The sequence below is a fragment of the Typha latifolia genome, chromosome 9, assembly GCF_019914945.1.
Source record: "Typha latifolia isolate L0001 chromosome 9, TyphaL0001v2, whole genome shotgun sequence".
Classification (NCBI taxonomy): domain Eukaryota; kingdom Viridiplantae; phylum Streptophyta; class Magnoliopsida; order Poales; family Typhaceae; genus Typha; species Typha latifolia.
This window is the reverse complement of record NC_133094.1, coordinates 3,630,588-3,658,572: the sequence shown is the minus strand read 5'-3', so window position 1 is coordinate 3,658,572 and position 27,985 is coordinate 3,630,588. Positions and strand designations below refer to the sequence as shown.

Below are 27,985 nucleotides of genomic sequence, written 5' to 3'. Positions count from 1 at the left end.
ATTATTCATCTCTATGAATGAATCAAGTGGGCAATGGTTTCTAAGCACTGGAGCTGCTTATGAGATAATTTTACAACAGAATATAGTATCTAAAACATAACAGATATTAACAGTACAAAGGCAACTGGGTTCACCACTGATCATTATTCCATTCAAAGGACTAACCCAGCAGTAACTTTACAAAAGTGAAATACAATTCACAGATCAGGTGCAGCAGTGATACATCTGTGTCAGCCCACCAGAAATCTTTTCTGCATATTAGATAGAGAGTTACATAAAATGGCTTTGTTTGATCTTGATAAGCACAAGGCAGCATGCAAGAAATGTCGAAGAAATCAATCATACATCATTCCTTTAACCACATCAAGCTAAGAAACTAAATTCCTACTTTGTATTCCTACTGAAGTCTTCTATATTATTTTGTATCTCAATGACTATAGAAGCTTCATCTGTCTCTTATTGCTGACTGGGCACGGCATTAATATCCTTTCTCATGTGGTCGCTGGATGATCAAGCCATCGACCATCCGCCACGCCACACAACTGTCTAACAGTTTTCTGTCAATGATATTCTTCTGATATCCAAAATGGCCTCAAATATTGTGAACTAAGATGAATCAAATGTTCTTACAGCATGTGAAAGACTTCGTTTTTGTGATGCGGCTATAAGTTTATGGCCTGTGAACCCGAAATGAAAGGGATTTGAGCCAACGAAGCAGGAAGAGAGAGATGGAGATGTTGAGCTGCTAGGTATGCAATAATACCGGCAGAATAACCTGCGAAGGCAAATCCACTTACCTGCATACAGAAAATACAAAACATAAAGTAGGATATAAATCAGCCATCAGATAAAGAAGAGAGCAGAGACACATTTGACTCTTGGAACTGGCAGAAATTAGAGTTCAAATTGAAGGACTTGCTTCCAATTGATCCCTAGCTTAAAGTGATTGTCTAATAAGTGTTGTGAACAACAAAACAGTTATTTTGCTAGAGTGGTTGAATTTCTAGCATTGCTGAAAACATGCCAGAAATGAAATAAGAATAGAAGATTAAACATCAAGTGATACTATAGAATTGAAGGCTATCCTAGCAAACAGCATTACAAAGAATGCCAATGACTTTAGAATTTCAGAAGAATCAGAGTAAAAGGTTTTATCACAACGGATAAAGGAAGAACCACGTGAAACATAGACTGGAGGTAACACTGGAATCCACAATTAAGCTTTGGAAAAATTAAAAAAACTAAATGCTGATGCATGTTGATGATGTTTCTGTATCCACTGAACATCAAATTAGTGAGAAACTTACCTTACGAAGATACCAAAAGAAATCCACCTTTTCCATTCCCATAAAAGCAACTCCAGCTGCAGAGCCAATGATGAGCATGGACCCACCAGTACCAGCACAAAATGCAACAAGCTGCCAAAACTCAGAATCTTGCGGAAAAGAAGTCAGGTCGTACATCCCCATCGTTGCAGCAACAAGTGGAACATTGTCTATAATTGCTGAAACTACCCCTATTGCACTTGCAATCAATTCAATATTTGGAACATTAGCATCAAGGTAATTTGCTACCTCCCGCAGAATCCCAGCAGCCTCCAAGCTGTCAAAACACAAAGACAAATCACATCAGCTGTTAGCCCTAGCACTCAGTATATTGCAATCTACTAATTTACTAACTTTTTCTAGTTCAGATAGCATGTAAATGCCCATGCATACCAGACTATTCCAAATATGGCAAGTTGGCGACATGTATACCGAATATCTTAAAGTCCTAATTGTAGATTGAGCACTAAAGCTTCCAAAATGAGCAAGACAGAAATTTCTCATAACACCTGTCTTTGGTTCAATAGATCTTGCATCATCAGCAGTTCTCCAAAAAAGCTTATATCCATAAGAAGCAGCATGTATAGGAGCCCAACCCATGGTACTCTTCCCCTTCTTTCATGTTTTACTACTGGACCCTCTTAAAACAACTATGACAGATGCAAATGGCATACCGTAAAACTTGTGTCAACTACATGAACCCAACCCATGATAAATGTAAAAGGATAATCATAAAATTTTTCCTGATACATCATCAAGTACCAAGTTCATTGCTAACAGAAGGCTACATCTAGTTCAACTTGGAAGACATTATATGCAATAAATAACAAGAAAAATCTATCAATGCCACAGACCATACAAAACATGTGAAACACAAACCATAGTCTCGTATAAGCAAGGCAGGTACAGCATTCATGCTAAATATTAGTGACTAGGTGGTTAGAATTTAGACAGAACACAATAAATGTAAGCAACTGCAGGAAGAATCAGTATATTGTCTCTATAGAATCTAAATGAAAGTTGCATGGAGAGATGACATGCATACCTGCCCACTGACAGAAGAATTCCTAAGAAGAAAAGTATGCCTTGTGTATCAATCCGTGATAACGCTTGTGGCACTTTCAATTTTTGCCTTCCAGATTCTCCGTAATGAATTGCGTCTGTCAAAATCCAAAGAACTCCTAGCCCAAGTAGCATTCCCATATAAGGTGGCAGTCCAGTAACGGATTTAAACACAGGAACAAACACTAAAGCTCCTAATCCAACAGAAAAAACAAGCTGTCCTCGAGGTGCCATCTGCTCCGATGCCAACACGCTGGAAGTTTTCTGAGCTGTTCCATTTACTTCACTGTATATGACAAAGAAACCATATGTCAAAGTTCTATTATCATGGAAAGGCATGATGAACTGCTAGTTATAATAGGCTAGTCATTGATCAAGTACCTAGTGAGTGACATGAGAGCCAGCGGGACAGCCAACGAAAGAACTGAAGGAATAAACAAACCCTGCCATCAAAGATGAAGACTAAAAATTTCTACTTTAGAATCAAAGGACATCATCTAGTCTCAACTTTATTTCGTAAATTATGAATAAGTTATAAATTATAAATATGAACTTGTTGGGTGTTAAGATGATAACTCTTATCAATTTTATATACCTGAATAATTGCACCATTTGGTTTCAAGAAATACATTGTTATTCAAGTCCAGCATGATAAGCCCATGCCGAACCTTGCTAACTTGATCAGAGAAATGTTACATTTTCTAATGCCATTTGTCTTTCAACTGTGCTATCATAAAATTGTCCTAAACAATGTTTGAACAGTTAAAGATTGGTTCAAGTTATAATAGAGGGAATTATAAATATAAGAGGCAACAGAAACGTACTAATTATAATCTAATGTATGCATTTTCTACCAAGTAATATGTTATAAAATCTCTGACATACTCACACATTTCTGGTAGAAGAACACTCATATTAAACAATAAACTATCAGGAAACACGAATGATGTGTGGATAAAAAGATAATCCAACAATGATGCATTGATGATCACACAAAAAGAAATAACAAGGGATAATTAAGAAATGAATAAGTTAGCTAAGAAAACATTTCTAACAAAAACTGACCTGAATTATGCGCAAAGTAGATACTTGACCATGAATCCACAACATAGTTGTTGTAACATCACCAATAGGTGTCCATGCGCCACCAGCATTTGCTGCTATCACAACAACAGCTCCTAAAAATCTGTGCCAATAGCACCAGACTTGACCCATTCAAAGGTGTTGAAAGGAAAAGGAAAAAAAAACAATTACGAGCTCTTTAGATATCATGTGACAAACTGCAATGCAGCTCCCTAGCTCTAAATTTCAGTTGTAATTAGGCTTTATTATAGCATAAGCCATAAGTTTCACCATAGTGACTAACACCAAAAATATTTTGAGTTATGTCATACTGTTCATGACAAGTGGGTAAGAAACTTTTGGTAGGAATTGACAGCCAAGTATTAAGGCTGTGATACTGTATTGAGAAAACATGTACTTCTGTAACTAGATTGTTGGTCACTAATCTAGTGAGATTCCTTCACCCGTCCTGTAATTAGTAGTGTCTCCTCCAAATTTCTCCCAGAAATGATTACTCTCCTAGCTAAGCCGAAACACAAGTAAGCCATCAAGGAAATTAAAATCCTCATATTCCAAAACCAACTAGCCAGATAGAGGACTAGTAAAATAGACAGGGCATCATAGGTGATCAGTAATACACATCCAAGGGTACTAGCATGAGCATGTAGATACAGATAAACCAAGAGATGCTGCTAAAAGCATGCAATATAAGGTTAAGATGAGAAAGAAGATAAAGCTGTATGCAAATGGATATTATTGGATGGCAATATTTTACTGGATAATTAGTTCATCTCGACCAGGTACAGTAAGAATTTACAAACAATCTAAACTCCCACAGAAAAATACAGATGTCATTTACTATAAAGTACATGATATTGATAGAGAAGAAAGCAGAGGAGATCATGCATTATCCCATGAGAAACGAAGTTCAGGCAATAAGAAGAAATATGAAAAATATTGATGTCAGTAATTATAAAGCATATGATATTAATTGAGAAGATAGTAGAGTAGATAATGCATTCCATACTTCCTGTATTCTGATGGTGGCACTAGTTTCCGCAAGAGCGAGACCATCACAATGGTTGATGTCAGATTGTCAAGGACGGAACTTAAGAAAAAAGTAACAAAACCAACCTGAAAATTCAGAACAGAGGATTAATGGACCAACAACTCACAAAGCAGCCTTTAAGAAAGCTTACATGGTTGATTAGTTAATTTTCTAGTTGATTAAACTAAATGTATGTTTAGCTGTAGTTAAGACTTGTATATGGAACACAATAAAACGAATTAGAGAACAAGATAAAAAGGAAAAAAATTATCAAAAGAAAGAAGGAAGAATTGGTGTCTGCAAGAATTGTTGAAGTCCTCATCTTTCAGTGCAAAACAAAGATGTCAAAATGAGTTGCCCTTATCAAACAGCTTCTTGAAAATGGTTAGCAACTTAGCCTGCACTCAGCTTCCATCTGTCATCCCAATCAAATCATGAACAGTCAAATTTTCACGTGCACATATGTGTTGGTCACAAGATAGGTCTTTGACTTGTATCAATTCAGCAAACTCACTATGTAAGCTAACAATCAGCGTTTGAACTTCTAGGCCTTCAATTTTTGACATGTCAAAAACCCAACCACAATCACAGAGAACATAGTTGCTCTATTGGACTGAGAAAGATACATCTTGAATATACTTAGGGTTTATATAAATAATATAATTACCATATGGACCAAGAACACAGGAAAGATAGGAGTTGTATTAGACTGCTTGATATCCATAAATTGATAAAGTACTTATTAAAGAGTTTAAGGAAACAAGGGAGCTAGATTGGCATGTGCATCTTCACCACCTAGATGTAGAAATTGGCAAATAGTAGGTCAGTTCATGGAAAAAGGAAGCATTAAGAAAATGGTTGCTAAAAAACAGTAGTTCACATTCTCGCTTAGATGCCAAAGGACTAGGCACCCAAGAGCATTTCATGTTAAGCAATTAGAGAACTCTTTAAAGTACAAACCATATTGTAAGTTGTATATCTCTTAACTAAAGATCAATTGCTTTTCATCTTATATTTGATCCAGACTACTTGACTTAGAAATAAGCAATAGAGGCAAGAATATAACCAAAAGCATGGCAGTGTCAAGTGTCTAGAATATAGCACCCACCACCCAAAGGAGAACTCGGGGATTTCGTGTAGTTATGTTGTCAGTAACCAGCTTAAAACCTTGATGTGCATCAACAATCTCCACAATCGTCATTGCACCAAGCAAGAAAAACACGATCTCACTGACTTCAGCAGATGAGCGAGTTAATTCTGTAACAGCTATATCAGTTGAGGGGGCCTGCATCACAAGAGATATGATATCTTGTCAACTTGAGAAACTAAATCATGCCAATAGATATTACTAAATCCAGATAAACACATCTAGAAGATGCTAATGCATGGCAAAATATGCTGAGAATATATAACAAAATTAATTTGCATGAACCATCCAGGAAAGCGAGACAGAGAAAAGCTGTTCATTCAGAAGATACCCCTACTGTACCCTAATACACAAGGGTCCCACCAATTCAGGATTTGAGGCAAGATTTATGATGCCTTACAGGCTTACACCAACATATAGAAGATACCATCCATGAGTGAGACAAGGAATTCTAATGTGTAGTCAAAATTTCAAGTTTCAACCTGCTATGAAGGACAGACTAGGCAGTACTACCACATATACGAGCAATAGGGGCATGCTAACTGAAAATAATACTCTACTCTGGCTGACTCCTTGTTTTCTTTTTCTTACTATACTGATCAAGAATAACTTGTCAGTTTTCTTCCAAGTAAAAGATTCATGGATGCTACACTTATGCAAAACTTAATCAAAGCATCAGTCGTCACACCAGGCTTACTTCAGATTGTGGTGCTATTGGTGTACAATTGTGCTAATAGTAATCGATGATAAAAAGAAAATGACAAATTGATGTGTTTTTCAGGTTAAAAAAATAGTTATATAGGACTGAATTAAGATTCAATAGAGTGGAACAACACATGAGATAAAGGATGTATAAATAATGCCTCATAATGAGCATGCAATCAAAAATTCAAAACAATATGATGTGTTCCAGAAGGATCACTTAAGATATTTTAGGTCGATTATTGAATAAAATATTGAGTAAAGGGATTATGAAAATATGATCATTGTATCCAGCTCAAATTTGATGCAGATATAGAGGTTATTGCTTGATATGAGCTGAACTTATTACAACAGAGGATCTGACCACAACTCCATATCTTTCAGCTGAATGGAACTATTTTGAGGAGCATTTTGATAAATGGGTCTATTGCTAGAAATAGGTCAGTTGAAAATTCCAAAGGTGTCATCAATTCCAAAGGGGCCAATGACTTGACAACTCCAACAATCCAACCAAATATATAGTCCTATATAACATCTTTTGCTTTAACCTTCACAAGAAAATCTTATAGTAGTCAAACTTGTAAAACAGAGTAAGTGATTAATCTGCTTTTTAAATTTAAAAGATAAAAGAAAGTATGAGATTGATGCTATATATGAACACAGAAGAAAGCCTGTAGGAGATATGCATCATTAAAGAAAGCTTGCCAGAGCTTGTCAGAGATGTGAAACAATGTTTTAATCATTAATTTGGTAATTTGACAGAGTTATGTCAGTCTTTTTCATTATTCTCATTGACTGCGCCCGCCTCAATGCTCCATTAAGAGCATTCTTGGCGTCCATTAGCAAGATTTCCATACGTAAAGTATTAAACAGGAAGGAACAAAAAAGGAACAGAAAATGGTAAGTTTAGATTTTTCTTGGTTCTAGTCAAGCTTCTTAGTTTTCAAGAAAATTGCCAATTGGAAATAATCATTTAGAATGTCTTCTTAGAGATGTTAAACATCTTTGTCTAGCCACAAGTCCACAACCATGATTTACTTTCCGTTTCTCTATATAATTCAGAATTAAAAAGGAGATTTGTGAGATCAGGCGAAAAGAAAGTACCATAAGAGAATTGTAAGATGTTAGACACCTTTGTATAGCAACAGGCCCACAATCATGATTTAATTTCCGTGAGTAAAAAGGGGATATGTAAGATCAGGCAAAAAGGAAGTTCTAAGAGAGAATTTTAACTAATTGTTGAAGCAATTTTCACAACACATATTGATACATTTCTTGAATGCTGTGGATGGAAGCCACAATTCTATGACCGGATACGACCTTAAGTTATCCCAACAGAAATTAGCGTCAACAGTTGAATTTGATGCAAGAAAGGAGCAACAATATAAATTCCAACGGACCTAAAGTTAACCAGGCATGAAAGAAACCAAAGAGTTAGATGAAACTGTTAACCCTATGTATGAAAAGTACACATCAATAAATAAGTATTTTTATACTTATACATTATACAGAATTATCTCTGCCAAAAGGTGTTAGATTCAGAAAGATCCAATTAACCAACAATATAATCACTCTGGATTCCAGAACATTGGCACTAAAATGCCAATGTACGGAATATTATGTAGTTCACTACTCGGAATATGCAACAAAATATCACATTGAGAAAAGAACAATTGGAATAAGGTAACAGATTTTAGCAAGGTCATGGAAACAAAAAAGAAGAAGAAAGGGAATATATGATTGAATATCACCCCAATGCTTCTGATAACCCACAAGCAAACAGCCATAATTAAACCAACTCCACTTTTGTTGAATGCTAAAGATTCCTCAAAAATAATGCCTGCATAACCAATAGCAAACACCAAGACCATCGCCAAATCCTGCACCATGTACGAAGAGATATTTTAAATTAAGAATCATCACTAACCCCACCCCACCCCCTCCTTCTCCTAATAATAGAACGAACAAGAAAATGAGGTTGCAACAAAGGATAAGCTAACCTGATTAGCAGCTACCCAGGAATGATTTATTGCCACTGCACCACCCAAAGATACCGCAAGAATAGTTAAAGCTTTCAGCAGATCAGTTTTGGGTTGGTAATTAGCTTCAAAATCTTGTGAGCTTACTTCATCCACTGAACATAATGGATCACAATTTCCTGATCCCTCCAACAGCTGCAAATATAATATATCAGTACAAAGTTCTTGCAGATGCAGATGAATATTTTAAGTAAATGATTTAGAAGGAAAAATACAAAATTCATGAATAATGAACTAGTTTCCTGTGTCATAAGATTGACAACGCAAAAAACCATGACCTCTAGGAATTTGTTAAAATGGCTGAACCAAATAGTCCAGTAATATACTTCACAATCAGAATCAAATATATGATAATATGGGAAAGATAGAGCACAATATAAACCCTTTTCCATTACATTATAATGGGTCACCTTGGCCCCCCATTAAAAATTAAATGTGTATATGTGAACCAGAATATCAAAATCTTCATATAGCTAACATAGTTCCAAAATTTTCTGGAGAAGACATGGCCAACCAAAGCAAGAGAGAGCATCAGATGCAGTAAGACAGCATCTGACATTTAGAATTCATAGCTGCTCAAGGTTTATTCAACATGGCTCTTAAAGAAGATGTAGCTTTGGTTCCCTCAGGGTTGGAGGAACAAGGGAAGCACAGTTATCTCAAAGTCACAGTACAGTGGGAAGCACATATTGCAGAATACTGTTTAGGTAAATATTTCAGTATCAAACTATACATCCAGTATCTCACTGTGCTAACCTGTGGTTCCCGGTATCAATCCCATGCCAACCTTGGGCAACTGCATGTCAAAATGACAGATTATTTGGCAAGAGGATATGTAAGTTCCAATCAGCATGTACCATGCTGATACGGCAATAACTGCCTAGAATGGGGATCCTAAATCTAGGAGCAGGACGGGAAGATAGACTTAACAACAATGGAGATAGAGATGGTCTCAGACTCTCAGTTGCCGCATTGGGCAGTTCAGGAAGAGATACAATTGATAAGGGAGGAAATCATAACGACCAAAAATTAGTGAGTAGAAAGTAGAAATAGGAGGGAAGTGAAGTGATGTGGGCATCATCTTCAATTTGACCAAAATAAAATTGCTTGAGTCCAATTTTAGTCCAATTGTTGATTTTAATTCAAATAATCAATTAAATTAAGGTAAGGTTTAATCAATTAGGATCCTATTAGGAAATGAATTCCTATTAAAATCTTAATTGATAGTTCTGGTAAACTTATATGTGGAGGATGTCCACATTGATTTATTACCTAAATTAGATTAGTCAATTTAGGTAAGATGATCAATTAGAGTCCTATTAGGAAATAAGTTTCTATTAGAATCAGCTAGAATCAAAATTGTTAACATATTTAAGGGTTATTGCATGAGAAACAAGGACAAGTTGGAATAAGAATTATTTGAAATCTCTCATTTTCTCTCCTGCGGTCTTCTTCTCTCTCTCTCTCCCCCTTTCTCCTACTCTATCTTAAGATTCTTCTCTAATATCTTCTACCTCCTCTCTAAACCTCTCTTCTTCTTCAATCTCTATGTTTCATTGGTTACTGCTGCTGTCCAGAAGATTCTAGTAGTGAAAGAGGATCTTTGGGTGCCCGAATGTGAAGATGAGGATTTGATTTCAAAGTAAAAGCACTACTATTTTATTTATTGGTAAACTTAAACTCTAAAGTCTTTTCTTATACCATATTTTAGGCATTTTTACTATCAACGTACCTATTTGAGAGTTGAAGAAGCTACTACCTTATCTGAGTGGTTTTCTCTCCTTCCATCTAGTAGTGATCATTTTAATTAATTAACTTCTTATCAGTTATTGCTTACTATATTTTACTTTAGTTACTTGTTTGGGTCAATTGTTCTCCAAAACATTGCATTCATACTAAATTTGCATCATGGAGTCAAAAAAGAGGAGTTGGTAAGAAAAGTAAAGGAAGAGTTTGAAAGCTAGGAGCTAGTAAGAAATAGAAAGATAAATTGTTTCAAACCAGAGTTAGGGAGGATGTGATGGATGTGGTTGAAGTTGTGGTTCTAGTTCTGGTTGTGATAGGTTCATTGCAGCAATGGAATGTCCCTCACTTGTTAAGTGCTCGTGTCACCAACATGTTCTAACATTTCAAAGAGTAGAAAGAGCACTATAAATTAAGCAACAAGATGGTAAGTGAATTAAAAGTAATAAAAAGTATAGCATGTTATTTTGTGATTTTGTCCGGTAACTAATTCCTTTAGGGCTTTTGCATGCACCATTAACCTAGATGATTTGAGTGGTTGAACAGACTTAGTAGTTCAACTAGATCAATGGCTCAATTCATAGTTTCCCAAGCTAGACAACAGTAATAGAAAAAGATTTACATATGACAATTTTGGGTTTACAAGTTGCAACAAGATATATAAAAGAATTGGATGAGATTTTAGATGTTACACACTTACACTTAGAGCCAATATGAGGAAGATGTTATTTAAAGTACAAATTACATACTAAAACTGCTCTCTTTTCTTTATTAGTTGCAGATTCATTTATAAGGCTTCCCTATATATTAAATATTAAATAGAGGTAACTTAGTTACTTAACAAAGATTTGCACAAGAAATAGCAGTTATCCAAAAATAATATAGGTTATTGGATGTTCCAAAATGAGAACTTGAAAAGCATGTGTGGTAGAACATTCTTCATCAGGAATCTTGCATTAATGGAGTCAAATGAAGCTACCAAACAAGACTAGCTTCGTTTGGTTATTGATAGTGAGACTATTTTGTGACCTGATAAATAACATGTTCTTTTGACAAGGTTGAATAATAGTGAAACGAATATATCTAGTTCAATGAAAAGGAAATCTTTTGAGTGTACAATTTCCTTTCCCAGTTGTATCTCTTTACTATCCAAATAATAGTCAAAGCCATCAGCAGCATCACTTTGCAATTCCGAAATAACTACAACCTGCTCAGCAATGATCCCCAAAGCAAAAGCAATGCAAGAAGGTATTATTTTAAGAGAAAAATACCCGAACTTTTTTCCCATGATCCGTATTATCGAGTCAATTCAGTAGACTCTCTCTTATCTAAGCATAGAGTACTATATCCTTTCAGACTGCGTAGTCCTAACTATATTTTCTCCAACATACCTACTTCCACAAAACCGAGTATTTTCCATCATCATTTCTCTTCAGAGAGGTAACTTTATTCGATTCTACTCACTGTGCATGTAAAAAGATACCAATTTGGTGAAATTTCTACACATTCAATCTATAGGAAATAAAAGATCCCAACCTTACTAAAATTTCTGTTAACCAAAGCATAATCCCAACCAATGGCGCTGGAGAAGGGAGTGACGGTTGCAAACCTCATTTTCTCCGGGCTCAGGCGACGAAGAACCAGAGCTCTTGGCTTTCTCTTCCGCCCGTGCGATAACACCTATCTCCCGCCATCTTTGGGATTTGGGCCGCTGTGGATTTGGGCCCAATAAGGGGGGAAGTACTCGGGAAACCGATTGGTGGCGGCGCAAAGCGGAGAGGGGATAGAGAGAAGAAGAGCTGAAGAGGGACCGAGATGGAAGGGATTGGCTTCCGATCAAGTAGGAGGAGAGAGCCATTCGCAAGCGAGCGAGCGAGCGGGCGAGCGAGCGAGAGAGAGAGAGAGAGAGAGAGAGAGAGAGAGAGAGAGGTGGTGATCGGTGTACGGTGGTCACGGGAAGGGATTGGTTTGGCTGCTAGAATATTTTTCTTGGTGAATTCGAGGCTGTTGAGATTCTTTAGCACTGTCTTAAATATTTTGATTAATTAAACTTAACCTCAGTATAGTATTTCCAATTTTATAAAATTTTGCGTATATTTTTAACTTAAGTACTTAATTTTAACATAATTTTTAACTATAATATAACTATTATTTTTAATTAATCAAACATAAGTTGAATTGGAAAATTTTATTAGAGATAAAATTGGTTGTACTCTGACACAAAAATAATATTGATTGAATTTATATAATAAAATAATTATTTATTATATTTATTATTTTTTTATAGTTTAAATTTTAATTAGTATTATTTTATATGTATTAAAAAACTTAAACAATCCACAAGTGTCTCTAGTGATGATCTAAAAATTAGATCTGTGTGCCATGTGCGGCCTGTTCACCGAGACGAGCGAGCACCTCCTGTTCACATACAGATACAGTAGGGAGGTTTGGAGAACCCTGGGCACTAAGGAAAGGATGGAGACAGCGGAGATCGACCAACAATGGATCACGAAAGAGTGGAATGGTAGTGCGGAGGAGGATGGACGGGCCAAAGGGCTGATCGCTTGCACTCTGTGGGCACTGTGGAAGAGCAGGAACGGTGTGGTGTTCAGAGGAAAGCGGACGCCGGAGCTAGCCGTGGTCCGGGCTGCGGTCGAAATGGCGGAGGAGTACCGTAGCAGAAGCAAACAGAAGAACCCGAAACCTAGGAAGATAAGGAAGCACGGGTACCATGGGAGACGGCCGGATCAAAGCCAACACGGACGGAGCACTGAAAGCGGGTGCATACCAAGGCGGAGCAGCGGCCATATTTCGAAGTTCCGACGGGAAGTTCCTTTAGGCGGGATGGGAACCGTGCCCGGGTACCTCGGCGCTACAAACGGAAATCTGGGCCATCAGACTGGCGTTGAAGATGGCGAGAAGAGGCTCTAGGCTAGAGATAGAGTCGGCACCGAGGCCATCGAAGCGTGCGGCGGCGGAGCTCGGGCCATGGCGGGTCCGCAACCCGGGCGCGCGAATGTGTGCCGAGCTCGCCAACGGCGTTGGCGAGGTCCCGGTTATCCCACGCCGGGAGAGAAGCCAACTCGACGGTGACTAGGCGGCCGATCGGGGCCGGTGTGGCCTCGGGACCTTGCCAGGTGGAGCGCCTAAGCGACGCTCCACCGGAACTTTGTAAGGTTTTAACCGCCGACACTGACACGTGGCGGCGGAAAATTAATAAATAGCTGAACCCAGCTCTTTACTTCAAAAATAAAAAAATAAAAATTAGATTGGTTTAATTAAATGCGATAAGAAGATGATGATGGTACTCAAAACTAGGGGTGTGGTTAAGTGATTAGTTAAAAAGCATATTAAGATAATTAAGTTTACGTAGAATTGAGCTAAACCACAAAAAGAGGTAAACTATAATTTTCTCTTAATATTTTGTGGAAACGGATCACTTGTAATAATATTGTAACGCTTCCTGACTAGTGCTTTGGATACTTTGAGCTACTATAATCTCTAGCAATTAGCACAGCCTAAATTTCAAATTAAACATAACAAAAATTGGGGAGTCTAAAAATTGAAAACACAAGGGTAAATCATAAAACTCCTCGTTTGATTTAGACTAATGTGAAATTATCAGCTTTCCTACTTAGATAAATTAAAAACTAATAATAATAAAAACAACGGTTTTAGTTTAAATATAACTATAGGAAGGTGAAGTGGCAGAAGTGAAACTATAGCGAATTTAGACCTAGTCATGGGGTAAAATGTAATTTCATCCTCCTAAATTTTTTCTATATATATATATATATCTAAAATTATTTTACCCTTATGTACTTTAAAGAATCTTAAATTAGTCATTATACTTATAATTAAAATGAGACTGTTAGTTTTTTTTTTACTTAATTGAACACTGTCAAATAATTAAAATACATCCTCGTATTTGTTAGACAAGACATAAAATTTTTTGAGATAATACCGTTACATGATCAAAATAGCTATGACTCTTAGTTAAACATTGATAGAAAAATTGTAGGGACCAGTTTAAGATTTTTTAAAGTGAATGAGTTAAAGTAATTTTAGACATAATTATAAGGTGGTAAATTATAGTTAACCAGAAAAATATATCCAAGTCATTCTTGTACTGCAATTCTGCAATGGGCAAATACTTTCAGTGACCCAACTAAGGATGACATCGAGATTTAAGGGTGCAAACTCACAACTAAAGATTCCTAGATGAAGTTTAATTAATGAGCTTTCATCTGATTTACATATCTGAAAGTTTACTTCACAGCCTTCCACACCAAATCAATTTAACTTGTCCCACAAATGGTGCTTTGAAGAACAACTGGCCTGCTATATCTGAAACTTTACACCCAATTGGTTGAACAAAGTTGGAAAGAATCAGTGTTGATAGCTCAAAGAAGTGAAGGTGAGCACCACCATCAGGAGACATCCGAGAAAATTTGCAGCATTTGCTGGTTGACTGCTTGGATTGTGTGAGGCAGATGGTGCTGAAACCGGTGGAGCATTATCGGCGACGTCTATAACCGGCGGCAATGGCGGGTCGACGACGTCAGAATCATTCAGAACAGGAGCAGGGGCTTGGGCCGGAGGCAGTGCTTCAGGCGGGGCCAAGGAAAGCAAAGAACCAGGCTCTGTGGGTAGTATGGTGTAGGACAATTTTGCATTCATCTCCGAGCACGGGCTCTCTGCAGTAGTTCTTCAGTTCAGTATCAGTGGATGCATCATGAGTATTGATGCTTAACATGAAATCTATGAACAGTAAAAGATTCCATGAATTCTACCAATCTGCTGATAATGGCATAAATTTGTAATGTACATCAACTATCGAAAACTCGGTAGTTAGATACAAGCTTATGCATGTCAATAACCTGGCAGATGAATCTTGTCATTGAATTTGAGCACGAAAATGGCTCATGTGTCAGTTAAAGTTCAGAAAATAAGCAAACAATTTGAGATGAGTTGAAATCAGAAGCAAGATACTACTTATATAGGAACATCGAGTTTTGTCAGAGAATGTTATACATAAAGAAAAATGTTGATGTTTTAGTAGAAGCATGTATCGGAATTCTCAAACATATGTATGGAATCTTTATCATCAACATACTAGCAGTCAATAGCTGATCACATTCACAGGCAATACCGAAGTAGTCCGAAAAAATGATTCAACAATTGTTTTACTTCTATTGACTTGTGTAGATAGGTACTTACTCATATATGCACTGGCAGTTGCAGGAAATTCTGTCACAACGCCGTTTACTCCCATACCGGTAATGTAAGTGGCAAGTTCAGCCATGGGGTCAGAGAAGAAATCGAATGCTATTGCTATGAACTCATTCCTCAGCACTGAGACAAAAACAGATATATTTGCTGCTTGCATCCTGCTCACTACATCAGTAAAACCAGAAAGGAAGAAGCCTGCATTTGCAACAATGGAAGATCTAGGCAGGTTAACTGCATCAGCAAACTGCTTGATCTCATCCACCGTTTGCTTTGGAGTATCGCTTATCGTTTCTTTGATATTGAGAACTCGCTTGTAGTTAGAATATTTCTTGAACATTGAGAGAACTGCACTGTCATCAGACTGGATAAAGACTTGTTTGGTGGTTTGTTTGTCATAGCTAGCATTTGTCAACGCACCAGAGACTGCATCCACTATACCAAGGCCCTTTTTAGATGCAAGGTAAGGAGCATTCTGCATTCAAAAATATTTCTTCATGAATTGCATATGAGATGGTCTTTGGTATAAAGAACATTCAAAGGTTTCCGCGTGTATATTTGACCAGCCTCTTTTACCCTTAGATAATTTATTCTCCATTCCAACATGTATATTTGACCAGCCTCTTTTACCCTTAGATAATTTATTCTCCATTCCAACATTACATGATTCAACAAGTAAATGCTACTATTTGATAGTTTTTGAACTTTTCTGCAATCAAAACCTGTCTTTTCCAGTTAAGTTATGAGTGTCTAAGGCAATAAATCATCTGAAAAAATGTATTGGTTGAACTAAAGGCTGCAATAGAAAACAGGAAATCACTACTCTTTAAGGTATGATATATATTGCTAGTCTAATTAACTATGGGCATAAGTTTTTGGGTCAATCGATTAACTAACATGGTATCAGAGTCTGTCGATCTTTTTTAGTCTTTTCTTCTTTGAGTTGAGATCTAATTAACTCCATAGTCCTAGTGATATCTTGCCTGATGCTTTTAATGAATACAATTGCTTAACATTAATCATGTGGGATTGCACTAAACAGCAAACTCTTTATCTCTTATCGATTAAAACTCTTTGAAACTGTATTATGAAAAAGAATCCTTGCAATCAGATCACCAAGGTATAGGAACAACAGAATGCTACCTCTATGTTGATCAAGATTCCAGAGACAGTACTGTTCTTTGCGAAGTCCAAAAATTGAGCCAGTGTCATAAAGTTGCCCAGATTTTTTGCAGCAGGGTTTCTTACCATCCCAGATTCAGATAGGGGACTTGTTAGCTCAGCTGGTAAAAAAAAAGACGATTAAATAACAATGGCTCATTATGTTGCTAAATATTAGTAATTTTAATTTGTACTTAGATGTGAGATAAATCTGAAATAATTTTAGCAATATAATTTCAGAACATCAGCTACAATTATCAAATTAGCTGTTTTATTCTGAAAATGCTATCATATGCAAACAAGTCCATAAACAGTCTCCTCTTTACCTATGGTAACAATAGTCCTTCATGAAATAATTCACTCTAGGCTATTCATTGATAGATGAACACCACTTCCTCAATAACCACATTTTTCAATATCTAGAGCATAAGGATTAAGGACTAAAATTAAGAGTTTGTGACTGCAAAATTATTATTGTAGTTGCCAACTTAAGTCACTGACTGTTTTCCTATTTAGGTGGAATAAATTTCTATCTATTCCAATGAGATAGGAAGAGGAAGCAGTAATGTTCATCCCATGAAAATAATTCTGAAACTGACTGGGTATAAGAATAAGTGTACCAAAATCAGGATAAGTCTCCCATGAAAGAATTTATCATAATTAACCAAGACTACCAAAGTCTAGATAAAGAACTCCTAAATCAACAAAGTTGATCAAATTTTCTGATTAGGTTCATAATCAATGTGTTGCAAATAACATAAATTGGCATCTGAATAGTTGAGGCTTCAAATATAGTAGTGTAATCTCTGATTCTGCTGATAATTTGATGAAAAAAGGTTATTAGATCCTTACGGTTCAGACTTTGAATCTCACTCCATGTAAGATCAAATGAGAAGATTCCATTGTTCTGTTGTATCTCAGGGATTGTGGTTGACTCAGACATGAAAGAAGTTACTGCAGTCGTTCTACCGATGAGATCTGGTGCATCCAAACAGAAGGCTACACTATCTTTTGACATCTGAACAGAGCAATCAATTATGTCAGCGCCGTCATCTACCGCTTGCTGATATGCAAGATCTGTGCATCCAGGAAAGACACCACTCGCACCATTGTGTGTTATAATCAGTGGTCTCCCTATATACAATGAATTGAAAAAAAAAAAAGTATAAGCCATATGACTAGAAACACGCAAAATGAACACTTATACAACATCTTGATACATAAAATCAAATTTGTTACCTTTCTTAGGAGAACTATTATTCTTGTTATGAGCCAAGCAAGCTGCATAAGACAAACAAGAATAACATATACTGAAAGAGAAAGAAAAACATGCAGAACAGAGCATATAACTTATACTGAAAATGATGTAAACACTACAGAGTATCAAGAGATGAATATATTGCACTGTTGAACATTTTCATAAACACTTTCTCACCTATAGCCTCTGATGCAGTGGAAGGGAAGTCTGTGAGCACGCCATCAACTGCAAAATTCGAATTATCTATGAACTGTAAATACTCTGCAGTCGGATCAAAACTGTAGTTGTAGCTTGCTGGAAAGTCATTTGCAAAACCAGATGCATAAACTTCCAGGCCTAGGCTGTGAGCATCTGTAACCAGAGTAGTATGTGGCTCCAGATATTGATCTTTGTTAACAGGCCATATGTAAATTTTAGGAACAAGAATCCCAGATGCAAAGGACTTGATTGTTGGCAGATCTTTTAGGAGAGAGCTATATGTTTGATTAGTGGATGGTTCTGTGGCATCCTCATCTAGAAAACAGAAGATGAGTTTTGTCTTGCCTTTCCTTAGCTTTCCATTGAGACCTTTTAAGAAACTAATCTCAGGAGAAGAGATGTAATCTATCCTAATTTGTTTTGATGCTTCTGATATGTATTCTGTAACATCAAGTTTGTGCTCCTTGAAGAACAAGTTGTACTGCAACAAGTTCAAGAGCAAGTATAAGAACACTCAGGAGCATCTGAAAGACTTCTCTTCAACAAAAGTAAGCCCTTATTGTATGTCCTCATTTCTGACCAGCATATAACAATCTCCACAAGCATTGCATTGCATTATGGCATTACTTATCTAGAATGTAATCAACACTATGATATTTAAAATATAATTAGATAAATAACTTGGAATCAAGTTGCGAGAAGCTTTCAAAATAGGAGAAATTGCACTTTACCCCCACCTTGTTTGACCCACTTCCCATACAACTATAAGTTTAAGAAAGGAAAAATAGAGAAAAAGGATGATAAAATCTGAAGATCATGCTTACCTGCACGTTCAACCAAAGGTGACGAGGGCGAAGCCCAGCGACATCCTCAACCATGGATGGTGGTAGGCTGCCATCGAAAACACTTGGCCGAGAAAAGACGCTCTGGATTACTTTGGGTTTGGGAGGATGACAACAGAAACAATGCAAGATTAACTCCAAGTTGACAAAAGATTTAAAAACAAACATGCACTTAGTTATTTGCAGTTCCCAGCTCCAATCTACTCTCCTTTAAACTAATTCCAGTGGAAAGGGCAAGAAGTGGGTTGTATACTTACAAGTGACATTGTTATATAACTGGTCGGAAGTGAAGTCGACTGAGAACCATCCAATAATAGCTTCTCCATTGACGGTGTATTTTTTCTTCCCTTTCGGGAAAACAGTCGCTATATTTGTCGAATTATCGAGTCGTAGATTGGAGCGGCAGATCCCCGCCCCGTCTTTCGTCAGCTGCAGATCGCACAACAACACAACCTCCTTCAAGCTCGTGGATATCGCAAACTGGTAGGCGTACTGGCTGGACTCCGGAAACAGGCCGGAGTAACCGCCGCGCGCTATCACCGACGGAGCACTACCTGCATGCATATTGAGACGACGTTGTTGTATTTGATTATATTTTACCCCCGTTGAGCTTAAATTCACTAAACTTTTCCTTAATTTCATCTGCCTCGCTTTAACTCCTCCTTGCGATTATATTTAAATTAAAATCGTTACTTTTTTTCACCGTGGTATTTGAGTATCAAACAATAGGTCAAATTTAAAAATACTCACATATTATAGATAATCTAATAAGTTTTTTAACATATCTAAAATAATATCGACTCAGATAACAAAAATATGATAAAAATATATATATATTTAATATATTTATCATATCTTTATTGTTTGAAATCTGATCGAGATTATTTTAGAAGTGTTAAAAATCTTATTCAATTTTCTATAATTTTATTTCTTATAAAAAAATTTAAATAAAAAAAGTAACGATTTTAATCTAGACCACAGTGAAGTAGGGTGAAACAAATAAAACTATAACAGATAAAAAAATAAATTTAAACCTAAACTCAAAATGTTAAAATGCAAATTCCCCTTTAACTATATTTAAGTCATTTAGTCAAATTTGTCTTTTCTAACAAAAACCATGACTAACAGGTTTATTTTCACTAATTTCATACCACATATTCTAAAATCTAAAGATGCATTTTTGTACTGTTAATTTCTTTTTAAAAAAATTAAATGTGCACCATATTATTAACAGGCACACTTTTCTACATTCCCCTCTATTTAGGAGAAAAGAAGAAGAAGAAGAAGAAATTTACATATTCTACATCATTGAAGCAAGTTTCAAGAAATCACCAAAATAAAAATAAAAATCATACCATTAAGGGTCAGCCATTTCTGAGCAACAGAACTCACAGTTGCAGCACCATGGAGCAGCAGCAAGAGGATTGGAAACAAATACCACATCATCTCCAAATTTTTAGAGGAAATCCTTTCACTCAAACACTACCAATTCCACCAAATATTCTACATGAGATAAAAACAAAGAGTAGTTTCTAACACTCATTCTTATTAAGAAGAAGATGAAAAGGAAAAAAGAAGAAGAAGAAGAAGAAGGAATTAAGATTGGTAAGGTTGAGGAGCTACCCAAGAAGGCAAGGTTTCTCGACTCCTATCCACCTGAAATCAGCCTCGAAGATTGGAGGAAATGAAAAAGATGTAGAAAAGGAGAGAAAGAAGAGTTTTATTTAGAGTTTAGGAAATGTAGGAAGAGAAGGAAATCATTGATGGAGAATTTACTAAGTAACGGTGGAGCTGAACACCCTCCTCATTACTATCCATCAACCATTCCATTTGTAACTGCCCTTTTTGCTATCAACTCTTTTAAAAATAGTTTCAGCCTTTTTATAGGACTATTTTTTTTTAACTATTGCTTATTTTTATATAGGCCCCTTTAATGGTGGCATATTTGCCTCTTTAATTATACAAAAACCTCTGAAATAAACCTTGTTTTAGAGGAGAGAAAAAGATTAAAAAAAAAAGTTTGAGAGTAGGATAGCCATCCATTAACATTCTCAATAAGTGAGATATATTAAATAGTTAAAAGAGGTCAAGTGTCACAAAGAAAAAAAAAAGTCTAAGTGTAATTAAACTTTTTATTTTATTTTATGAAACTACTCAAACCCTTCTTAATCTCTATGGATTCCTTTTGTCGATAAAAAAGAAACCTAATAATTCTGTGACCTATAATAAATTATTTTAGTTCTACAAATAAATGATCATGCAAATTGGAAAGATATGGGTTATGAGTTTAATTTTTTACATAGAATTTAAGGTTGATATCTATAAATTTTCCATACGAGCGTTATATTAATGAGTATAATTTAGACTCATTATAGCCTATTTCTTAGTAATATATGCTTAATTGTTTTATCTATGTATTGACAAGAGCTCATGATCTATTAAAAAAAGATTAGTCTGTTTGAGTCGAAGTAAGAAACAATTAGAATTAGAATAAAATGAAAACTAATTTTAGAATAAAGAAAAAATTTCTTCCATTAAATTTAGTATTTAGCCATAAAAAAAGAGTGGAATAAAAAATATGGGGCAAGAATGTTCGGTTGAATGCAAAGAAGCTTTTGTTATTTTTTTTATTGAAAAATAGGAAATATGCTTAAAATCAAATATAAATTGTAATTTTTATTTTTATTTTACAACTACTGTTTATCTTCTCATGGTTATTTTTATAATTATTGGCCAAAAAGTAATTTAAACTTAATGCATCATAATTTACACAGTATAAATATCGTGGCAAATAGTATCTCAAATAGATCTTGTCAATCAAAAATATTTTTCACTACTAAATCACAATGTATCACTGCATTCTAATATATTACTAAATGGCAAATGAGTCATTTGAGTTTTGAAATATATGGAGAAATTATTCCAAAACATTGTATAGAAATATCCGGAATAAAAACATTTACCTAAAAATCTATTCCGTGTTCAACATATTTATTCCAAACTAAAAAAAAGGAAAATATTCCAAAATAGAAGCATATTTAGATTTTTTTTTTTAAAACTTAAATATGCCTCTATTTTTTTCTATTTATTTTAAAACTTATATGGCAATATTAAAACTACAGAAAATTACGGGGGAAGATAAATTTCCATATAAAACCACTGATTGGGAAAATAATTTATAGAAAAAATTCTCGATCTGTGAATTATATTTAAAAATCATATGATTTGAGACGGTGATTTTGGGAGAGCTAGTTTGATCAAAAATTTGCATATTTATCCCGAAATTAAAAGGAGTTTATTCGGGAATACTTATATTTCCTCCTTTCTTCTAAACCGAACAGGTGGTAGAATAGATGTAGAAGTTTCCTCCCTGAAAATGACAACGCTATCTTGTTAATAAAACAAAAGCATACGTGTTAAGCAGCACTTCTCTGCGTGGCGTTCTCCCAGCAGCATCCGCACACCTTTCATTCCACCTGCTTCCTACCTTCTCTCCCTTTAGCTATACAAAACCTGAAGCCATTTCCAAGCCTTCAAACTCTCTCTCTCTCTCTCTCTCTCTCTCTCTCTCTGCAATCTCTAATATGTCGACTACCGGCGATATGTCTCTGGCAAAGGTAATCAATTAATGTCGACTCTTGCAGTTTAGTCTCTTGAAGTTCCTCTTTTCTATGTGTTCGTAGTAAAACTCTGGTTGTTTCCGGTGGACTTAGGGCGTGACGGCCACCACCAGCAACATCACGACGTCGACGCCCCCCGCCGCCGCCGGCGGAGAAGGAGCGGAAGAGACAAAAACGGTGCAGACGGTGGATTACCGCGAGTCGGCGGGGCAAGGGCAGCATACGATACCGGTGGAGGTGGTGCATGTCATCTCGCCTAAGGAGAGTGATCAAAAGCATGCAGGCAAGCTGGACTAGAGAGAGAGAACGAGAAAGAATTTGTGATCAAGGGATGGTAATTTAGTAGTTTGATTAATAAAATTATGGGGTTTGTGCTTTAATTAGTGTCTTTGATATGGAATCCTTGTGGAGTTCTCCTTTGTAATCGACGTTATTGTATGAATGATAACTTTTTCTTTTTGGAAAAAGATGATGACTAATATTTCAGGAGTCTCCAATCTTAAAAAAAGATTTGGTGGAAATTTTGAAGCCTTCTAATCTATACATTTTGTAATTCCCAAGAAAGGGAACAGAGTAAGACTGGAACTAGATCTAATAAAGCCAGCATTGGAGGATGCCACATAGCACTAAAATAACACAAGGAAACAATTAAGACAATGACCCGAGAATGGCAAGATACTAACAGCAAGCCCGATATAAACTAATACAATAGCAATATAAAATGTTCATGAATCACCCCCATAAAGGGAAAATGTTAAATGCTGATTATACAGCTATCAGCCAAATTCCTCGAGCTTTTCATTTAATTGTTAAGAGTGGTACTAAGTTGGGCAGATGGTTGGATGATTCAGAATCTAAGTATTGGTGGTCCTCCAATGTGATCTAATAGTTGAAGTTGGAGATGTATGCCTGAGACAACAATATGAAACGAGGGTTCAGAAAAATTAATATGTAATACCCATGAAAGTGTATATAATATGCAGAACCATTTGTTAAAAGTGAATCATGTACAACACCAAGAAAAGTATTAACTAAATCTGCAGCATCTTCTCAATAATTGAAGGAAGCAAGTTTTGATTCAAGTTAAGATCACTTTCCATAAATTAAAAGAGTCAAGATACTTGGCAATCAAAGAGAAACTTGAAAAGCATGTCTTAGTCAATCTTTTCATCTCAAAGCCAGTATGTTAAATATCACGGGCATAGTGGGCATGTCCATGTCATCCAGCACCTGCAACCAAATAATGTTTGGGAGTAGGAGGCATAGAGAATGTGATGGACCACGCTATAAAATTTTCGCAGAACAAGAAATCTCCGCTAACAAAAATTAGAAAGAAATATAGACTTCAAATTCCACCATAATAATGATGCCCATTATGAAATGCTCACCATCGTCACAGTTGAGAAAAATATACACAAATTGATATCCAAAACACCTTGTTATACTAATATAGTAATATCATGCAGTTACATGACGAAGCTTATCATAAATTAATTACAAACTGCAATATTATTCGCCTCAATCTCACTGCAGGATGAGATTATGACAAAAGCAAGATTTACAGCCTTGTCAAAATGTAGTTTAATACGATAAAAATGAAACCTCATGTTGATGTCCCGTAACTTATCCTCAAAAGATAAAAGAAAACTATACTGAACTTAAGAAGTCAGAAAATGGCATGACTTAAGTTACATATTAGAGATATGCATGTAAAACTATTCACCAGCTCTAAATCTTACTATATATAACAGACATTATTTTGTACAATATATAAGATGGCAAAACTCCATTTTCACATACTTTCATGCTTCTTTTCCATATATTTATGTCAGTTGACGTATTATACCACTTTAAATGCCCCTATGGAAGTACATGAAGAATGAAACAGAATTATCAGAATTGTGTTCCCTGATTGATCATTACATTGGCACACATTTCCACAATCACAATTTTTACTCTTTTTTGGTTATAGTTACTAGTAATATTGTAAAAACTAGATCATAAATAATTTCCACATTGAATATGGAAACAGCCAAAATACTTCATCCCAAAAAGGAACATGTCATATAAAGCCAATTATATATTTGTGACATATAAAGCTTGCAAGATGGAGCTGAAAAAATAGGACAGAAAAGCTTAACTGAGGCTAGTGACTTGGAACTCACTCCTAAAGGCCTGCATCAACAAGCTAACCCACCCATTCCCCTCCCTTCTAGATCATATATTCTTTCCACTTTGAACAAGGAACCAACCAAAAGATAATACCGCAAAAAAAACGTCGTGTCACATAAAGCCAAAAGATCATTGCAGATAAAGCTTCCTGAGAGTGCTGAAAAACAATATGATGAAAACACTTTCTAGTTCAGGATTATTTTTAACTCTACTCAGTTAATAGTTAATACTAGTTCTCTAGTATGAATATCTAGTTATTGGTTTTTACGCTTTCAACTGTCTTTGATAATCTGTTTTTCTTTTCAACATAGTTCCATAAGATAACCTTTACAATTTACGCAATAATATAGGTGCAATATCATCATAAAATATGAAGAAATTAATTATCTAAAAGAAGCTTGCAGTGAAAATATTGTTCACCTCTTGGAAAGATGTAAACAAACTATATCCATATTTTCTTGATAATGTGTAAGGTATATTAAGCCTGGCCTGAGTAGTAGATGTTCATCAAACTAATGTCATAGATAGTCAGAAAAGAAATTTGCTCATTTATTTCTTATCAACTGATAAAAACTTATCCTCAACTATTTTATAAGACAAGCCAAGTTTACACTTGTTAATATGCCTAAAGCAACTAACCCATTACCATTCTTTGAGATCTAGTAAAATGAAAAAGGATCAAGGAAAAAAAACCTAATCTTTTGGTCACACAAAGCTCTTTTTATGAAAATGTTTAACAACAACACTACATTCGGGAGTGTGCGTGGTGTGTATGGATATGCATGTCAGCGTGTTTGCAGCTCACTGTTCCTCTCTCCATTTCCGCATAGACACAGGAGAAATCATGAGAGCCAACAGTTAAGCTACAAGCTAATTAAATCTGATTCTCATAAATCTAAAGAGTAAATTCCAACTCACCAATTGTGAGATCCGTAGTAATGCTACACATAAATGTCTTGTTGTGCAATAGAAGAATCGAGTGCCGTAGAAAAAAAAAAAGGAGGATATGTTCTCTAATACCCAAAGCATATAAGTATTGTTAGCTAACCATTTTTATGATCATCTAGGATTTTCCTTGTATGCAAGGTGGTCATGGATCAACGTCAAGAAGAATCCCAAAGAGAATTGACAAACTTTTACAACCACTAGTCTAGAGAACTATGATGAGATCTAGCTGACAAAAAAACTAACATAGATGGTCGGCTTCCATTTGAAAAGTAGAGTAGTTTCTAGGAAGAATAGTATGTTTTGATCAAGAGATCATCTAAAAGGTCATCTAGACAGAGGAAGAGTTTACTAGAGGAGAAATTGTAGTTACAAAAAAATTTCCTATTAACAGGGTAACCTGAGTTTGAGGGGGGAAAAACAATGAAGTGGAGTCAAGTGACATATTGGTGAATATTTAAGCATTTAATCTTTACATGGCATAGTAGATGCTAAAAGATGGTAGTAACATTATAAATGAACCTTGATCTTTCCCCTCACTTATGGCATAGATCACAGAGATCAATGTCAGGTAGATATGGGTGGTATGTTACACACTATGTTTATTAATAATATTTTTCATATGCATTTCCCCAAAAAATGAAAAAAAAAAATCGTGGAGATTAATGTACTCTTATGATCAATAATATGAGATAAACCATTAATTTCATAGTAAGGTGCAAGATACTGTACATGAAAGAGTCCATCAGGCACAATGAAGGTGTACTGCTACTGGGTCTTCTTCTCTTTGCTTGCTTGTCCGCTTATCCTACTAAAGATGACGCCGTACTGCTTCAGGAGTAAACTATGTGCTACACCAACCTTCTCATCTATATGATCCTGGTACTTGTCATACAGTGCAGGTATGCTAAGAGACAGAAGAATCCCTGAAACAGATCCAAAGATCTATAATTTAGATGAACTAGATACCAACAAAGTCACTATAAAATGACCTCTAAAGAACTCACCAATGTAAACAAGCGTCAAGAAATTGAAGAAACTCCCAATATACGAAACAAGCCATAGAACCAATATAACCTTTAGAAAACCAAAATCCTCGGCAAGTTACAAACAGAACCATCTTAAATCTTTAAAAAAAACATGGGGAAATAGTAAAGAAAAATATACAGTCACAAATAGGTTCCTATCTCTCTTGATGGCAATGTCATGCCCAATTGCCAACACGCGATTTATCCACACTCGCGCCACATCCGCCGCCTTCTCCACAACCGCATCTGACAATTCCAGATTCGGAAGAGGAGGCAGAGGTCTAAAAGATCCAAAATTCAGTACAAATTAATGTTAAGAAGATCTAGAAGGACATGGAATCACAGAATCACTACCAGCTGATCTAGGAACAAAAGAGTCGGTACCTATTAAGGAGCAAGGCGGATTTGGCCCAGAAGAAGACGATGGCGATGAGGAGGAGGAAAGCGTTCGCCATTACGGATAAGAAGCTATACCCAGCCTTCTCGAAGACGAACCAGAATACTGTGGAGCCGACCACAAAGAGAACCGCGGCGTTCCGCCGCCGCCATAGGAGCACATCGGCGACTGGAGACAACCCAAAGCATCGATCAATATCCAGAGTGTTTATGAACAAGAAATCGAAACACTAGAAAGAGGAGAAAGGAGATCGAAAAAGACCTGCACCACTACCAAGGGTTTGGTGGACGGATCTCCGGCTCCTGCCGGGAAGGGGCGCTGATGCGGCCGCGGAGGCTGCCGGATCCGGCGGCGGCCGGCCGAGATCCTCGACGGAAGCCATGGGATTAGGCTAGGGTTTTGCTTCGATGTAGGGCGAGATGAAAGTAACTGAGGGACGGAATCTTTCCTTTTCTCATATGCAATTGAATGCTTTACTCATTTCTTTGGCAGTTACGCTGGACCCCTCCCTCCGGCAACGATTAGGGTAGAAACGTAAATTTACTTTATCCTGCATGTAAATATACGTTAGGGTAAATTTTAAATTACCCCTAATTATGCTTAAAATTAAAGTACATCCGAATTTTTTATTTGTATCATTTTGCCCCTAAAATTTACACTAATTAAAATTATTAATATTTCCATCCAAACTTAACACATAAAGTATAAACTACTATTAATAATCTCATTATTTGAATAAATATTAATCTTCAACTCATATTTTTGAGATAATTAAAAATTTTAAATTTAAAGAATAGGATAAAAATGAGTAAATTTACTATAAGGACAATTATGACATTTTAAATGAATTCTTATTCTTTTATTAAATTTGGATGTAAAAATTAACAATTTTACATTAGTATATACAGAGGAGCAAAATAATACGAATAAAAGACTAGAGGACCATTTGCACCAAAGACCTAATAAATAGTTTTTGAAATTGCATAATCACTACTATTTTTTTCCTC

At 35.9% G+C, this 27,985-nt stretch overlaps 3 protein-coding genes and 1 long non-coding RNA gene across 6 annotated transcripts; 1 reads left to right on the top strand and 3 right to left on the bottom strand.

The window, feature by feature from the left end:
* Window positions 1-106: 106 nt before the first annotated feature.
* LOC140795420 (sodium/proton antiporter 1) lies at window positions 107-12,123 on the bottom strand. The gene is made up of 10 exons (XM_073147961.1): window positions 11,738-12,123; window positions 8,347-8,520; window positions 8,098-8,226; window positions 5,606-5,782; window positions 4,477-4,583; window positions 3,453-3,573; window positions 2,769-2,830; window positions 2,371-2,673; window positions 1,308-1,602; window positions 107-797 (listed from the first exon to the last, which is right to left on the bottom strand). The coding sequence occupies exons 1-10, from the start codon at window positions 11,984-11,986 to the stop codon at window positions 663-665; spliced, it is 1,752 nt and encodes a 583-aa protein (XP_073004062.1). The 5' UTR covers window positions 11,987-12,123; the 3' UTR covers window positions 107-662.
* A 2,150-nt stretch (window positions 12,124-14,273) lies between these two features.
* Window positions 14,274-20,594, bottom strand: LOC140795419 (glycerophosphodiester phosphodiesterase GDPDL7-like). Of its 2 annotated transcripts, none has more exons than XM_073147958.1 (10): window positions 20,440-20,594; window positions 20,172-20,319; window positions 19,074-19,370; window positions 18,799-18,908; window positions 17,954-18,455; window positions 17,758-17,799; window positions 17,371-17,652; window positions 16,501-16,640; window positions 15,349-15,832; window positions 14,274-14,825 (listed from the first exon to the last, which is right to left on the bottom strand). In XM_073147958.1, the coding sequence occupies exons 2-10, from the start codon at window positions 20,260-20,262 to the stop codon at window positions 14,518-14,520; spliced, it is 2,256 nt and encodes a 751-aa protein (XP_073004059.1). In that variant the 5' UTR covers window positions 20,263-20,319; window positions 20,440-20,594; the 3' UTR covers window positions 14,274-14,517. The 2 variants fall into 2 exon arrangements, with proteins under 2 accessions (XP_073004059.1, XP_073004060.1); XM_073147959.1 differs by having other exon boundaries at window positions 20,172-20,298.
* Window positions 20,595-22,231: 1,637 nt separating this feature from the next.
* LOC140795418 (uncharacterized) lies at window positions 22,232-22,904 on the top strand. Its single transcript, XR_012110295.1, has 2 exons — window positions 22,232-22,433; window positions 22,530-22,904. It is a non-coding gene; the product is annotated as an uncharacterized lncRNA (long non-coding RNA).
* Window positions 22,905-23,115: 211 nt separating this feature from the next.
* Window positions 23,116-27,460, bottom strand: LOC140795416 (reticulon-like protein B11). 2 transcript variants are annotated; one of them, XM_073147956.1, is made up of 6 exons: window positions 27,240-27,443; window positions 26,966-27,146; window positions 26,721-26,862; window positions 26,561-26,630; window positions 26,286-26,479; window positions 23,116-23,345 (listed from the first exon to the last, which is right to left on the bottom strand). In XM_073147956.1, exons 1-5 carry the CDS (start codon window positions 27,358-27,360, stop codon window positions 26,322-26,324), a joined length of 672 nt encoding a protein of 223 aa, XP_073004057.1. In that variant the 5' UTR covers window positions 27,361-27,443; the 3' UTR covers window positions 23,116-23,345; window positions 26,286-26,321. The 2 variants fall into 2 exon arrangements, with proteins under 2 accessions (XP_073004057.1, XP_073004058.1); XM_073147957.1 differs by lacking the exon at window positions 23,116-23,345 and adding an exon at window positions 23,464-23,666 and having other exon boundaries at window positions 27,240-27,460.
* Window positions 27,461-27,985: the final 525 nt, after the last annotated feature.